Source organism: Oryctolagus cuniculus, chromosome 12 (genome assembly GCF_051225735.1).
Source record: "Oryctolagus cuniculus isolate XC-2025 breed Fujian yellow rabbit chromosome 12, ASM5122573v1, whole genome shotgun sequence".
Taxonomy (NCBI): Eukaryota; Metazoa; Chordata; class Mammalia; order Lagomorpha; family Leporidae; genus Oryctolagus; species Oryctolagus cuniculus.
This window is the reverse complement of record NC_142878.1, coordinates 88,391,765-88,408,234: the sequence shown is the minus strand read 5'-3', so window position 1 is coordinate 88,408,234 and position 16,470 is coordinate 88,391,765. Positions and strand designations below refer to the sequence as shown.

The following is a 16,470-nucleotide window of genomic DNA, read 5'->3' as shown; positions in this document are numbered from 1 at the left end:
GTAAAATTTTCCTCCATTCGTTCAGTGGGAGAGCATCAGGACTAGGAGGATGGGCTCCTCCTGGCTTCGTGTCCGTGCCTGGCCGCCGAGTGGCTGCATGATCCTCCGTATGGTGCTTGGCATCTCCACGCCTCAGTCGCCTCACTTTTCACACAGGTGCTTGTGAGACTAAGATGACCCCTGCCCAGGAATTAGCCCAGTGCCTGCATGTGGTAAAGGCTCAGCCAAAGCCTCTATTACTCTTTTTTTTTTTTTTTTAAGATTTATTTTATTCATTATTTGAAAGACAGAGATACACACACACACACACACACACACACACAGGTCTTCCATCCGCTGGTTCACTCCCCACTTGGCTGCAACAGCCGGAGCTTCCCTGATCCGAAGCCAGGAGCCAGGAGCCAGGAGCCAGGAGCCAGGAGCCAGGAGCCAGGAGCTTCTTCCGGGTCTCCCATGTGGGTGCAGGGGCCCAAGGACTTGGGCCATTCTCCACTGCTTTCCCAGGCCATAGCAGAGAGCTGGAATGGAAGTGGGGCAGCTGGGTCTCGAACCAGCACCCATATGGGATGCCGGCACTGCAGGCCAGGGCGTTAACCCATTGTGCCCCAGTGCTGGCCTGCTCTATTACTGTTGTGTTCTGAACTGTGTGCGGGTTGCAGGCTGGCTGCTGGGGCTCTAGGATAGATCGGATGTGGTTGGTCCTCGGGGAGTGTTTATCCCAACGAGATGTGAGGTAGCCCCAGAGGGTCACGCACCAACAGGAAGCTCTGCTGTTACCACTGAGCACAGCGGTCCTGGGTGGTCTGGGAAGGCTTCGCAGGGGAAGTGACTCTAGGCTGGCCTCGAAGACTGGGTGCAGTGTCACGTTAGCAGCTGCAGAAGCACGTGGAAGAAAGACCTGGGTCACTTGGGGACCAGCACTGGGGGTGGGAGGGAGTTGACGACAGCAGGCGCTCTTGGGCAGAGGCAGAACCAAGGGCCTTGTAAGGGCAGAGTCATTAGACTTAGCAGAGATAAAAGGTAAAGCAGCTACTTTTGCATTTCAGATGAACCGCAGATAATTTAGTGTAAGCATGCCCCAACTATTTCATGGTTTCTGTTTGTGTTAAAAATGAAATAAACCAAACCTGTTTATCTGAAATGTAAATGTCTCGGGGCAGACTGCTTTATCTGGCAGCCTTACTTGTGTGCCTGGTCCCCATGGGCCCTGCTGCAATGCAGAAGCGTGGAAAGTGAGTCAGGGAGGGGCAAGGAGGGGCAGGGTGCCGCAGGGGCCCCGACCCAGCAGGTGGCAGTGGGGACCTGGAGGAGACTGGCCCTGTGGCTGAGCTCAGGCAGGGCCTGGGACGAGCTCAGAGCTGTGCAGGATTTCTTCCACTGGCCCAGACTGTGTCCCTACAGGGCCCTTGGCCAGCGGACCCTCCTTCAGCGGGGGCTCCCTGCATTCAGGTCTAGACTGATGGGATTTGCGAACCAGAATGGCAGGGCTGCGACCTTGGGAGAGCAGTGGTGCGGCTCTGGCTCTGGCTGTGGGATAGCAAGTGTGGACCAGGACTGGAAAAGAAGGAATGGGGAGACGGAGATGTGCCCCAGGTTGCTGGGGGTGGGGTGGTGGGTGGCCTTTGGGAAAGGTAGCTCCCTGAAGGTCCTGCAGTGGCTTTATGTTACCTGCCAAGCAAAGCCCAGGGGCCCTGCACAGACTGACCTCGGGTTGGTCACCTTCCCAGTCTCCCTCCCCTGGTGCAGCCACCCAGAGCCACCGCAGTCAGGGATGACAAGACCCTCCTCGGCAGTCACACCTCCGTGGGAGAATGCCCAGGACCTTTCTTTCCTTGTTGAACACGAGTGGCCCTCGCTGGGATGCTGTGAAGTGGCTCCTAAAACCATCCCAGTTATGTGTTTGAGGAGACTGAGACATGGAGGTCGAACAGCCCATCCAAGGCCACACAGCTGGCAGGGGGCTGAGAGCCTGGGTTTGGACCCCGGCTGCCGGATTAACCTTGCCACATCCTTTTCCCCGCCTACACACCACGTTGTCAGGCTGCTGTGTCTGCATGGCAAACTGGGTCCCACGACACCTGCTCCTGAAGCCCCTCCCGACACCACCCTCTTGTCACACAGCGCGAGTCCCCTAGTAGTTTGTATCCATCTTTATTATGATAATGAATATTTAATTAATATTGGAGTCATCGTTATGGACATTTCTGCCTCTCTTCTTGACTGGGGCCCTTTTAACTTTTAAAGATTTTATTTACTTATTTGAAAGTCAGAGTTAGAAGGGGAGAGAGAGAGAGAAAGAGAGGTCTTCCCTCTGCTGGATCACTCCCCAGATGGCCACAACAGCCAGGTCTGGGCCAGGCGGAAGCCAGGAGCCAGGAGTTTCATCTGGGTCCCTAACATGGGCATAGGGCCCAAGCACTTGGGCCATCTTCCATGCTTTCCCAGGTGCATTAGCAGGGAGCTGGATGGGAAGTGGAACAGCCAGGATTCGAACTGATGCCCATAGGGGATGCCAGCATTGCAGGTGGCAGCTTTACCTGCTACACCACAATGCTGGTGTCTGGGGGCTCTTTTTAAATCTCTAGTGCCCCCCTGCAAGCCACCCAGCACAGGGCCTGACCCATAGTGGCCACTCAGCAAACAATCCCTGGTAACACAGTCCCCCCCGCCCCCTGGGGTGCACAGCGGGAGAGGGGGAAGTTAGGCGCTGTGGAGCAGTAAGTAGTAATCCTTCCACGGATCTTTATTCTTCCTCGATCCTCACCTCCGCGGTGTGGAGAGAGGTTTCTCAGAAGTCTGAGGCACTCAACGAGTCCTTGGAAATAGATAGGAATAAAATGGGCCTGAGAGGTTTGTGATTTTTGATCCAAGGGGAAAAACCCAAAGTCAGCAAAATGGAAAAGAACTTGTTGTATTCACAAAGTGCCAACTACAGCCAGGCCGAGCAGAGGCCAAGGTCGGGAGCTGGTGTCTGGGCGGGAGTACAGGTGGGAGGAAAAGAATTGGATGTGTGTAGACCAGGCCCTAGGTTCTCATACTTTCCTGTCACCCCATGTGGAGCTGGTGGGGTCCCCGCGTTAGGGGAGACGGGTGCCAGTCAGGCCCCCCGTGCCTTGCCTGAGGAGCAGGATTCGAACTGAGATCTGACTCTGGCACACATACTGCTCCCTCTGCGGCCAGGAAAGATGAGGATTAGGGAAACCCAGGCAGGCCTTGACCTCCAGGAGCCTGGCTACACTGAGGAGAGAATACTGGGCCTGAGGGAGTCAGGGGTTTAGAGGAGGGTGAGGGTGCCTGGGTGTCCCTTGGGCATGTCATGCTCATGGGCATCTGGTAGGGAGGGCAGGGCTTGAGGATGGGCCAGATGTGTGGTCGGAGAGGCTTGGTCAGCGGTCACTTCTGAGCAAAAGTTGCAGATGCTTTGTCATAATCTCTTAGTCCAGGTCCCCCGTCCTGCATCAGAAATCCTAGCACCATAGTAGGTAAAACCTTTGCTTACAACACCATATGGGTGCTGGTTCTTGTCCCAGCTGCCCCACTTCTGATCTAGCTCCCTGCTAATGCATCTGGGAAGGCAGTAGAAGATGGCCCAAGTCCTTGGGCCCCTGCACCCAAGTGGGAGACCCAGAAGAAGCTCCTGGCTTTAGCCTGGCTCAGCCCTGGCCATTGCAGACATCTGGGGAGTGAACCAGAGGATGGAAGACCACTCTATCTCTCCCTTTCTCTTTCTGTAACTTTGATTTTCAAATAAATAAATCAATGTAAAAAGAAAAACAAAAGAAAGCACCAAATGTGCCTCAGGATTTTACATTTTGAAGATTTATTTATTTGAAAGGCAGAGTGACAGAGAGAGAGAGAGAGAGAGAGAGAGAGAGAGAGAGAGACTGAGGGATCTTGCATCCAGTGGTTCACTCCCCAAATGGCTGAAACAGCCGGGTCTGGTCCAGGCTGAAGTCAGGAGCCTGGAACTCCATCCAGGTGTCCCGTGTGGGTGTGGGTGGCAGGGACCCAAGTCCTTGGGCCATTCTCCATGCCTTCCCAGACACATTAGCAGGGAGCTGGATGGGAAGCAGAGCAGCTGGGGCTCTTGGGATGCTGCTGTCACAAGCAAGTGACGGCTTCACCCGCTGCGCCCCTCCTACCGATTTTAGAATGGAGATCACCTGCTGCTGTGGCCTCAGTGCCAAAGCCCCATTTTCCCCAGAAGCTGGGCTCTCCTGAGTGTCGTGGGCACAGCTGCCAGGGCCCTTCCCACGGGTCACCATGCTCGAGGTTCCGGGCCTCCCAGGCTGGACACGGGTTACTCTCCTGGGTCGTGTTTACCATGATCAGTGTGGCCGGCTCACTCATCTCCAAGGGAAGTGCTAACAGCAAGTGAATCAGTTCTCGTGCTGGAAGAAAAAGGCTTGTCTCACCCTTGACCCACAGGCGTACCTACCAGATAGTAGCAACACCTCCCTCAGGGTGTCCCCTACTCAGACGTGTTACTCTTCCTGCAGCCAAATGAGTGATCGTAACAGGAAGTAGGGTAAGTGAATACTAGACAAACCCCACCTTGGCACAGGCCAGGTTTTTTTTTTTTTTTTTTGTTTTTTTTTTTTTTTTTTTTTTTTTTTTGACAGGCAGAGTGGACAATGAGAGAGACAGACAGAGAGAAAGGTCTTTTTTTTTTTTTTTTTTTTTTTTTTGCCATTGGTTCACCCTCCAATGGCCGCTGCGGCCGGCGCACCGCGCTGAAACGATGGCAGGAGCCAGGTGCTTTTCCTGGTCTCCCATGGGGTGCAGGACCCAAGGACTTGGGCCATCCTCCACTGCACTCCCGGGCCACATCAGAGAGCTGGCCTGGAAGAGGGGCAACCGGGACAGAATCCGGCGCCCCGACTGGGACTAGAACCCGGTGTGCCGGCGCCGCAAGGCAGAGGATTAGCCTAGTGAGCCGCGGCGCCGGCCACAGGCCAGGTTTTATACTCAGTGAGCTACAAAGCAAGCCTTTCCGAGTTCAGGGTTTTAGCTTTCGGATTCTTTGGAAAGGGTGTTGTGGCCTGCATGGCCCACCTCCTAGGAACTTCCTTGTCGGGGAAGGAGTGCAAGTTGCCTGCCTCGCCACCAGAGGGTGCCCGGTTATTGTGTCCCGGATCCTTGCTAATGGAGATTGTCCCCTGGCTTCAGCTTGCAGATGCCAGCAGGTTACCCAACCTGAAAGAGCTACTCCAGTCCTCGGGCGACAACGACAAGCGGGCCTGGGACCTGGTGAGCTGGATTTTATCCTCCAAGGCCCTGACGATCCACAGTGCTGGCAAGGCAGAGGTGAGACTTTGGGCTGTAGGACTTAGGGCTCTGGGACAGCACCAGATGGGTCCCAGAGTGGTCTGGCAAGTGTGTTGAAAATGTAGAACTCTAGACCTCACCCCGAGACACCGTCTGAGGTCAGGCCCACTGCATTAGCAGTGCAAAGCTGCATCTTGTCTCTTTTAATTATTTTAAAATATTTATTTATTTATTTGAAAGGTGGAGTTACAGAGGCAGAGGCAGATAGAGAAAGAGAGGTCTTCCATCTGCTGGTTCACTCCCCAAATGGCTGCAACATCTGGAGCTGGGTCAATCCAAAGCCAGGAGCCAGACGTTTCTTCCAGGTCTCCAATGTGGATGCAGGGGCCCAAGGACTTGGGCCATCTTCCACTGCTTTCCCAGGCCATAGCAGAGAGCTGGATCGGAAGTGGAGCAACCGGAACTCGAACTGGCGCCTATATGGGATGCTGGCATTGCAGGCGGCAGCTTTATCCTCTACACCACAGCGTCAGTCCCTGCATATCGCTTTATTTAATTTGCACCTCCAGGCACTGTGATCAGGGTAGACCCCAGTGTTTCAGAAGAAGCATTGACTTGGCCCAGTTGTCAGGAAACAGAGAGGCAGAATTCAGAGTAGTGGAAACCTGAGTCTCCGCGTTCTAATTCCACTTCCTTGATTATTAAGTCTTCCTTTTCCCTGTTTGTAAATTGAGACTATTAATAGTTATAGTTACCCCAAAGGAGGGCTGAGACAGGACGTGTGTCACCCCCAGCGTAGAGTGTGGCACAAGTGGGACGTTGCATCATTCACCTTACCTTGCTCAACAGGTGTCTCCGGGGCACAGGCTGGGGTGACAAGGACCTGGGTGTGGGGCTGGAATCCCGGCCTGTGCTCTTTCCTCTGAGTAGAAGCAGGGGTTTATCTGTGCTGTTAGTCACTTCATTTCAATTTAAGAATATTCAGTTTGATAGGCTCCTGCCAAGGAGAGAAGTCTTTGCTCAGTGGCCAAGAGTTTGGTAGCTTGGATTCTGGTGTCTATGGACCTTCTCCCCCGGTGCTGGATGCTAAAGTGACACAAAAAGCCCCGCCGTGGGAGTCAGGAGATCCGTATTCCTGTCCAGGCTCGGCCGCAGGTTCCTAGGTCATCTCTGGCTTTCACTGTTGTCATCTGTTAAACCAAGATTCATTCATTCACTCATCCTCACAGGGACATCAAACTCCTACCAGATGTTGGGAGCTGTAGCTAAAGAAGATGCAGTGCGGCTCCTTGACTTTTTTTTTTATTTGACAGATAGAATTAGACAGTGAGAGAGAGAGACAGACAGAAAGGTCTTCCTTCTGTTGGTTCACCCCTCCAAATGGCTGCTATGGCCGGCACTGCGCTGATCTGAAGCCAGGAGCCAGGTGCTTCCTCCTGGTCTCCCATGCGGGTGCAGGGCCCAAGCACTTGGGCCATCCTCCACTGCCTTCCCGGGCCACAGCAGAGAGCTGGACTGGAAGAGGAGCAACCAGGACTAGAACCTGGCGCCCATATGGGATGCCGGCACTACAGGTGAAGGATTAGCCAAGTGAGCCACGGCACTGGCCACAGGCTTCTTGACTTTTGATAGGGACCAGTTAAGTTTCCATTGAAATGTGGTATGTTGGGGCCCAGGGCCTCAGGTTGTATTTTACCCTGGTGAGGTTGTTTGCTACCCTGTATCATCGTTTTACAGAAGGGCGTTTTCATACTAAAGCAGGAGAGGCCCGGCCTCAGGATAAAGGATCCTGACCTTTCTATAAGGATAACTCTGCCTGGGACATAGCTTCTTCATTCAGTCGAGACTTTGCTAGAGGCAGCCTTGCTGGGCGGCTCTAGTTTGCAAACAGCAGAGTGGCATAGCCCCCTGCCCTGAAGGAGGCTGTCGTCCTGGAGGAAGGAGCTCACTCCCCCATATCCGGTGGACCGGCCCCCACACCCATCCATGAATGCTTCCCATGATGCTCGGGGATCCGCAGGTGGCTCTTTGGGGCTGGATGGTTGAGAGTGGCCTCATGGGTGTTCTGGGGTCTTTTTCTATGAGATTAGCCCTACAGAAGATTACCCAGGACAGGAGTGAAGGGTGCCTAGTACCCTGCAAGGAAGTGCAGATCTCGTAATTTTTTTTTAATTAATTAATTAATTTGAAAGAAAGAGAGGGCTGGCGTTGTGGCATAGTGGGTTAAGCCACTGCCTGCAGTGCTGGCATCCCATAAGGGTGCCGCTTCATATCTCAGCTGCTCCGCTTCTGATCCAGCTCCCTGCTAATGGCTTAGGAAAACAGCAGAAGATGGCCTAAGTGCTTGGGCCCCTGCACCCACATGGGAGACCCGGATGAAGTTCCTGGTCCCCAGCTTCAGGCTGGGGCCAATCCTGGCCATCGCAGCCATCAGGGGAGTGAACCAATGGATAGAAGATATCTCTTTCTCTGTCTCTGCCTCTGTCTGTAATTCTGAATTTCAAAATAGATAAATAAATCCTTTTAAAAGATAAAGAAAGGCAGAGTTAGGGAGAGGGAGAGAGATCTTCCACCCATCGGTTCACCCCAAAATAGCCAAAGTGGTCAGGGTTGGGCCAGGCTAAATCCAGAAGCCAGGAGCTTCAACTGGCTCTCCCATGTGGGTTCAGGGACCCAAGCACTTGGACCATCTTCTGCCGCTCTCCCAGGCACATTGGCAGGGAGATTAGAAGTGGAGAAGTCAGAACTTGAACCAGCACCCACAGAGGATGCCGGCGTCGCAGTGGTAGGCCAGCCCTCTACTCCACAATGCCAGCCCCAGATTCTTTTTCTCTGGGTCTTTGCCGTGTGGATGTCGGGTCCCGTGGGCTGAGCCCAGATTTAAGGGGTGGAGAAGTCAGCTCATCTGTTAGTGGAATCTTGGTGGGATTTCTGGGGCACTGGCAGGAATGCAGGAAACATTTGTGGCCATTTTTGCCCTTTGTCAAAATGGAATGCAGGACATAGGTGTGAAAGCATTCGGAAAATTAAAAGTGTCGCAAACAGTACTTTTCAGCCCACTATGGGGACAGGGATAATGCTGTTGGTGGCAAGTGGGCTCGAGCTTGCACAGAGAACGTGAACCAGCATCTCATTGTAGGAACCTGTTGTTCTCAGGAGCACAGCCCTTGGGCATGAAGCCCAGGGCTTGGAGGTCATGTCTGTGACCCTTTTGCCCAGCTCTCAGGTCCAACAGTGACTCCCTTCATGTTTTCAAGTTTGAAAAGATCCAGAAGCTGACTGGGGCCCCTCATACACCTGTGCCTGCACCGGACTTCCTGTTTGAAATCGAGTACTTCGACCCAGCCAATGCCAAATTTTATGAGACCAAAGGAGAGCGAGACCTCATCTATGCCTTCCATGGCAGCCGCCTGGAGAACTTCCATTCCATCATCCACAATGGCCTGCACTGCCACCTCAACAAGGTAGGGCCTGGGGGGCTTGGTGGCCTGGGGGCGGTGGCCTGGGTCTGCAGACCAGTGTCAGCGGGAACCTGTGGAAATGCAGCATGTCGGCCCATCCTAGACCCGAAGCAGAGCCTGCGTCTAACCAAGGCTGCCTGGGGATGTCTGCGCCCATGACTGTTTGAGAAGATCAGTTCCCACCTTTGCTGTCCATGTGGAGCCACGTAGGGAGCTTTAAACCAACATCCCAATGCCCAGGGGGATTCCAGCCGAGTGAATGAGCATCTCTGGGCACAGGGATGTGCACTCTCAGGCCCACCAGAGACCACCCAACTAGAATCCACCCGCAGAGATCCCTGTGTGTGTTACAGTCCGGAAGCTTCCACCCTTGGAGCACTTGAGGAACCCCTCGCCCCCATGAGCTGCTTCCCTCCCAATTTTAGGAGTCTGAGCTGTCCGTCACCCCTTTGTACTTATTTTAGCACAGAGTAAGGATGTAGGAAGAAGATTATGGACAGGCTTTGAAGCTAAGAGGTTTAGCAGGCTGTGTCGCTGTGGGCAAATTTACTTAAACTCTGTGGGCTTCAGTCTCCTCTGTAAAGGGGACGCCATCACCCTCCCTTAGGTGTGTGTGAGGATTGAAACGGGCATGCACGTGAAGAGCTCTTCGTGTTCTTAGCCCCAAGGAAGGGGGGCAGCTTTTCCAGCGGACAGAGAGGCGTCTGGGGCACTTGGAAGGGCTGCAGGTCTTTCCTCCTGTCGTGGCAGCATCTGAGAGGCCGGCTGAGCCCTGGGCTCCACTGTGGCCGATGCCCTCCTGGGGCTCCAGAGAGAGACACTTCCCCACATCTCATCAGAGCCGTCAGGGTTTGCCGAGGCCACACTGGCTCTCACCGCGTGATCGCGGCCAGGCTGCTGGGATCCAGGGCCCTCCGCTTCCCACTGCAGCTGCCTGGAGAAGCTGTGTGCAGGTCCGTGGTGTGCACCACGCCTTCACCACAGTGCCCCAGAGAGCTCACTGGTGAGCGCCTTCAGTCAGTCCTCTCCCACCCCCTCTCCTGGGTGTTCTCGGGCTTGTTTGAGGGATCCCACCTGCCCTTTGAAGCTGTGACCTTGTCCTCACGGTGGAGATAACCCACGCTTCCCACCCTTGTGCAAGCCTGCACACGGCAGCGTTGCGTGGGGTGTCTGAGCCTGCAGAAGGGGGAATGCTTGGTGGGTGTGGGGTCAGAGAAGAGGGTGCCAGCTTCCTGGGAGAAGGTCTGTGTCAGCTTCCGAGAGACGGGGGCACTGCCCGGCAAGGAACTTCCCGAGGCCAGGGGAAGGTTTGTTTCATTTTCCTGAGCTTCACTCACCAGGCTTGGAATTGTGACAGCAGCTGTCAGTTCCACAGCACGGGATGTACTGCCGTGAGCTCTTCAAGTCGCCCTGAGATACTGATGCTGCGGCCCAGGGATCAGTTAGATTTCAGCCCAGCCGTTGGTAGCAGTTGCCTGAACGCTGTGCTGAGAAGGACTCTGCGTCAGCATGGCTGACGTGGTGATGTTGGCCGTCGCAGTTGACTTGTTATCCACCCCGGGCAAAGCCTGTGGTTGCTACACCTGCTGTAGCCTCCACTTGCAGCTACTTCACCTAGCACGCTTCTCCATTTTTAAGATTTATCCATTTGTTAGAAAGGCGGAATGACACACAGAGAGACAGATCTTCCATCTGCTAGTTCACTCCCCAATAGCGAGGGCTGTGCCAAACTGAAGTAAGGGGCCAGGAACTCCATCCGGGTCTCCCACGCAGCGGGCAGGAGCCCAAGTACTTGGGCCATCTGCTGCTGCCTTCCCAGGTGCATGTGCAGGAAGCTGGATCGAAAGCTGGAAGCTGAGCAGCTGGGACGGGAGCTGTCACTCCAGTGTGAGATGCTGGCGTTGCAGACAGCGGCTTAACCCGCTCAGCACAGTGCCAGCCCCTAGCATGCTTCCTCATGGAGGGCACTGAGTGAGCCTGCACCACCAGGAAGAAGCCCCATTGGGTTTGTGGGCATTTTCTTGGTCAATACCATCCACAGAGTAACACCCTGCCTCTCGCAGAGGCCCGCCTCGTTTGGTCACAGTGCCTGCTTCTGACTCACTCCTTTTCCCTCCCCGCTGGGATGCGACTTCCTCCCCAGTGTGACGTTGCTTTCATAAGGTCATCCCTGTCACTGTGCTGGATGCATTCAATATCACAGGAATTACCGTACAAACGCACAAAGAGCCCGCCAGAGAGAACCCATTCCTCACTTCCCCACCATCTCCCTGGAGTCTTGCTTGGTGTCTTATGTGCGTATCTCACGTCATGCTCAGCCACAGCTCGGGAAGAGGTGCTGTTCCCGCTGTTTGGTGGATGGAGAGACCGAGACAGCAGAGAGTTTACGTAACTTGCCAGCTGTGGGATTGAAACTGCCGTCTGTTTGGACTCTGCTACCTGTGTTTTTCCCATTCACCCTTGACCACAAGGAACTGCTAGTCTGCCAGTCTAGATGGCCAAACCCACAATCCATCAAAGTGTTGTCAGATAGGAATGTGTTCAGGAGTAGCACTGTGATGATGCCCGGGCTATTGGCTCCTGGGGAAAGAAGGAGTGGGGAATGTTTATTTACAACTCTGTTGAAGGCGGGCCTGTGTCTTCTCGTGGTGCCACCTCCACCTTCACCTGCCTTCCTTTCTTCTCTGTTGGCCTCTGCCGTTCCAGACGTCCTTGTTCGGAGAGGGGACCTACCTCACCAGTGACTTGAGCCTGGCCCTCATTTACAGCCCCCACGGCCACGGGTGGCAGCGCAGCCTCCTTGGCCCCATCCTTAGCTGTGTGGCCGTGTGCGAGGTCATCGACCATCCAGATGTCAAGTGCCAAACCAAGAAGAAGGGTGAGTGAGCGCTCAGCCCAGCCGCTGGGGGGAGCACCTGTTGCATGCCATGGGGTGGGCGGGGTTCAGAGCGGTGCAGGACAGAAACCTGCCTTCAGGGGAGGGTCAGTCTTCACAGGGATTGAACACACGATGAAAGACCACTTATAAAGGGGGTGGGCAGGGAGTGCCAGGTTTTGGGCTGCTGAGGTCAGTGGGGGCCACTTCAGAGGGAGGACCCATCCTGTGGGGTCAGCGGGGGCCAGGGAGAACTCTGAGGAGGAGGTGGGAGTTGGATGGATGGGGGTACCTATGTTGTGGCGTAGCAGGTGTAGCCGCTGCCTGCAGTGTCCCATATGGGTGCCAGTTTGTGTTCTGGCTGCTCCACTTTCGATCCAGCTCCCTGCTAATAGCCTGGGGAAACAGTGGAAGATGACCCAAGTGTTTGTGCCCCTGTGCCCACATGGGCGACCTGGAAGAAGCTCCTGGCTTCAGCCTGGCCCAGCCCTGGTGACTATGGCCATTTGGGAAGTGAACCAGCAGATGGAAGATCTTTCTTTCTCTCTCTTTCTCTGTAACTCTGCCTTTCAAATAAGTAAATAATATTAAAAAAATAATAAACGGGAGTGGTGAGGTCAGAGCATGGGCTCCTTGAGGGTGGAACTTGGTTTTGTTCACTCCGGGGCCCTGGAGGGACCACTGTGTGTGCGGTAAATGAACGAGTGAGTGGAGCCTCTCTCAGCAGAGAGCCTGCTGTGTACTGCCAGTCAATCAGTATTTGCTGAGCTGAAGCTAAGGACGCTGGGTGCAGCTCCTGGGCACGCCGGTGCCCTCCGGGGAGGGTGGGGAGCCACTGAGGCCAGGGCAGTCCATGCCAGGCCCTGCAGGGGCGGTGACTATGCTGGCCCTGTCCTCTCCACTCCCCTCGCGCGTGTCCCTTAGACCGCGTGCCCTGTGCTCCCCTCTGTGCTGCGGCTCCTCACAGAGGCACACAAGCATTATAGAACTGACTTCTGTCTCCAGGGCAGGGCTCTTGTCGCCCTGAGGAAAGGAGAAATGAGAAAACTGAGTGTTCTGGCTTCCGTCGTAAAACCGCCAGAACCCCGAGGCCCAGGCCCAGGTCTGACACCACCCTCCAAGCCGATGGCACCGATGCTTGCCTTTCTCATGCTGAGGAAGTGTGCAAACCGTGACTTTAAACACCGAAGGGCAACCTTGCCGTCTGTGTCCATCTGTGCCATCGCAGGCAGGCGGCCTTGGCCTTTTTTTTTTTCTTGGTAGAGGTTTTTCATATTATTAAAAGAAAACTTGCGGGTTTTTCGTTTGTTTGTGTTTCTTAAACAGATCTTGGTGGGAAGGGTGGGAGGTGAGCGTTCTGAGGAGCCGAGGTCTGCAGGGCTTGGCTCCCACCACCTCCTGCGAGGCCGCCTTCAGGGCGAGGCCGGTTCCTGGGTCCCAGCCCCAGAGCCATGGTTTGCTCCTTCCCTCTGCCCTGCCCTCTCGGCTGTGTTCTCTTCCCTGTGTCCCTTTTACTTTCCTGTTCTTTTCTTTCTTCCTCCCCTTTGTCTGCCGTGGTCTCCTGGTTTTAGTGCTGTGTCCCACATGTGGGATCTTCTGAAAGGTCATGGAAAGTGCATATTGTTAAAAAAAAAAAACAAAAACACAGGAGCAGGCATTTGGTGCAGGGGTTAATACCCTGCTTGGGATTCAAGTCCCAGCTCCACTTCCAATCCAGCTTCCTGTTGCTGCACACCCTGGGGGGCAGCAGGCGTTGGCTCAGGTACTTGGGTCCCTGCCACCCACGTGGGAGACCCGGATTGAGTTCCTGGCTGTGGACTCCATCTGGCCCAACCTGGCTGTCGGCAGGCATTTGGGGAGTGAACCAGTAAATGGAACATTTGTCTTTCTGTCTCTCTGCCTTTGAAGTAAAAAAAATAAATAAAGAAAGAAAGAATTTATTTTGCACTAGAATAAAATTATGCTTGAATTCGGTTTTCTGTGACCTTCTCAGAGTCCCCGGGACCCACACAGCCCATTCTTGAGCCTGCAGGGCCCATCCACCCTTAGGACCAGGTGGCTTGTGGCCTTCCTGCTCACCCTGCCCACGTCAGATACAGGGTCCTCCCCAGCAAAGCTGTGCTTTACTGTCGTTCAGATTCCAAGGAGATAGACCGCAGAAGAGCGAGAATCAAACACAGCGAAGGCGGAGACATCCCTCCTAAGTACTTTGTGGTCACCAACAACCAGCTCCTGCGGGTGAAGTACCTGCTGGTGTACTCGCAGAAGCAGGCCAAGAGGTAAGAGGGGGCCGTCCGTGTGTGAGGGCCAGCAGGTTGCGTGCAGCGTGGTCAGCACCCTTTCCCGCCAGCCTTCAGCACGGAGGTGGAGTGTGATTCAGAGAGGAGGTGGTCCTGGCCCTTCAAGGACCCAGTATTCTAGGGAAGAAGGTAGATTCGTAGACAGCAGGAGCACAAGGAACTGAATGGTACCAAGCTGGCTGCCCCAAACGAGGCCCATGACCTCAGTCTGAGACCCACTGATGAGCTCAGACTGGGAGGCAGGGCGGTGGCTGGGACCCTGGCTGGGCGTGTGTGCGGCCCCGCTCAGTCACTTCCCAGAGGGGCTGTTGAACCAGCACCTGTCCCTTTCTGGACCTGAGATGCTTCAGGTTACCTCTGAGGTCGAGGTGTTGAGCATCTCCGCAGTGTGGCAGTGGGGGAACACGGGGTTCTCACGGTTGAGGGTCATGTTGAGGTCTTGTTGCATTGTGGGAGCCCCCAGCAGAGCTGCCAGTGGGGTTGGCTGTAGGCGAGCAGGTACTGAGGAAAAGGGGGTCATTTTTAAATAATCCCCACTCTGGCTTGTACCTGCCAGTAATTACTATGCCTCTGGATTTCGTAGACCAACAAAATACCACCCCTTACTCTCTGCAAGTTTGGGAAATGTGCATAGGCGTCTTGACTGGGTGTGGCGGGGACACTGTTCTTTAGTGTAAGATCACTTTGTGTTTTCTACTTGGAAATTCCATTTCTCTCCCACTTCTCCCCCGGGGTGTCTCGGCTGTGCACACTTGGATGATTGAGGTCAGCTCCTTGTGGGCCAGAGAGGGTTTCCCCAGCTAGGATTTCTGTCTGTCTGTGTTTAAAAGCAAAAAGACTTCTCCTTAATAACCAGTCTCCTGCCACCATCCGGGCAGACACCCTGAGCTAGGGCATCCCTCTAGATACCAGAGTCTCGCTTCAGAGAAGAGCGGTTACAAAAGGTGGGAGGGGGAATAAAGGGAAGATGGGGCTGAGCTCATTGCATAGCTGTCTTTCTGCATCTAGAAAATGTTCTGTTGAAAGGCGTGTCGGTGCCAGGGCAAACAGCCCCAGAGTTCCCAGGCAAAGGAGCACGAAGCTTCATTTCATGGCTCACGCAGAGGATGGAATTCATCATGTCATCCTCTCGGAGCCAGAACTTGTTGCATACACTTCAGAAAAAAAGATGTTTTTCTCTCTCTGCCAATATCGCTCCTTTTTTCCCCATCAGCAGGGCTTCGAGCCAGCTCTCCTGGTTTGCCAGCCATTGGTTTACGGTCATGCTGTCCCTGTATCTGCTGCTGCTGCTCGTCGTAAGTGTCATCAGTTCCTCGGCTTTCCAGCACTTCTGGAATCGTGCGAAGAGATAATCTCTCTGGGCCTGGCATGGGGGCCACCTCAACCATGTGCCTTAGGGTGACTCCACCCGGACCTCCCCGGCCTCTCGGCCAGCCAGGTAGAGCCTAGGAGCCAGCCAGGGACCACAGGACAGTCTTCGTGTGCCATACATGTACCGAATGCCTTGATGCTGCTCCCGGCCACACTCACCAGGGTCCACTGGACCCCCACTTGTAGTTTCCAGGGGGAGCCCTCTCTTCTACTCCTGCCCAAAGTGGTCTGAGGGAGTTGGCTTTTCAGCCAGGGCCAAAGGAAAAAGTCCTGCTGCATTTAAAAAACAAGTGTCCAGGCTGTCAGTGGCGTGTTTACAATCGCTCCTGGCAGAGGCTTTTCTCTACTGCCTTCTGGAAGGCGGAAAATGTGTAGCGGGGGCTATAAATCACCAGGCCATTGCCTTGTTTTGACTCGAGACACCCAAGAGGCACAGTCATGTTGCTCATAAAAGTTGGTGGGATCGGTTTTGGATTCCATCAGCCTTTGTATGTGAGTGCAAAACATTTTCACAGTTTTCTCAAATCAACAAACAGCCGTCTGCCGCAGCTGTGCCCCCGACCCCAGCCATGGATGCGAAAGGAAGGGGACTTAGCAAGGAGCGACTTTTTCTAATAGAAAAACTACCAACTGCTGATTACAGCTGGAAGAGAACCAAATGTTTGTTTTCCGATTTTTGTTTTCAAGTAACTGACAACTTTGCAAACTGAGCTAAAGGGGAAGTTGCTGAACCTAGAGCACCATTTGGCCAGTGTCCACAGCCTCCTTCCTGGCTGTGTTTCAGAGAAAGGGGTTTGAGCTGCAGGCTCCCCTGCGGTTCTCACCCTCATGAAGCTGCCTTGACCGTGGCCTGCCAGCCACCGGTGTCATTCTTCAGGCCTTCGAGACAGGGCCCCGCCTCAGCACCCACAGGTCGAGCCACCTTCAGAGGGGTCGCTCAGCCTGGGCTTCCCGGTGTGGGAGAAGCCTCTGGCTGCCCAGGGAGCCATAAGCCCTGTTGGCTGTGTGCCCTGCTCCCTCCCTCCTGGTGAGTTTCAGCCACAGTGGAGCCCGGTCTGAGTTGGGGGTGAGATTTCTGTAATGAAGGGGGAACATCATTTTTCTATAATTTGTGAAGTTGCACAAAAGCCACTGTCATGGTTTTTACATTGAACATTGGAGCATTTCCAACATAATAAAGGTATTTTCCTAACGA

At 54.3% G+C, this 16,470-nt stretch overlaps 1 protein-coding gene across 5 annotated transcripts in view; it reads left to right on the top strand.

Moving 5' to 3' along the window:
• Positions 1 to 16,470, top strand: part of PARP16 (poly(ADP-ribose) polymerase family member 16) — a 24,015-nt gene extending 7,545 nt beyond the window's left edge. For 2 of the 5 annotated variants that reach the window (XM_017347949.4, XM_089310582.1), the window contains exons 2-6: positions 5,170 to 5,307; positions 8,526 to 8,732; positions 11,436 to 11,607; positions 13,742 to 13,883; positions 15,118 to 16,470. In XM_017347949.4, the coding sequence (XP_017203438.1) occupies positions 5,170 to 5,307; positions 8,526 to 8,732; positions 11,436 to 11,607; positions 13,742 to 13,883; positions 15,118 to 15,256 (798 nt within the window). In that variant the 3' untranslated portion in view covers positions 15,257 to 16,470. The remainder of the gene's footprint in view (positions 1 to 5,169; positions 5,308 to 8,525; positions 8,733 to 11,435; positions 11,608 to 13,741; positions 13,884 to 15,117) is intronic. The other 3 variants (XM_002717977.6, XM_017347950.4, XM_070054385.2) reach the window with 3 other exon arrangements.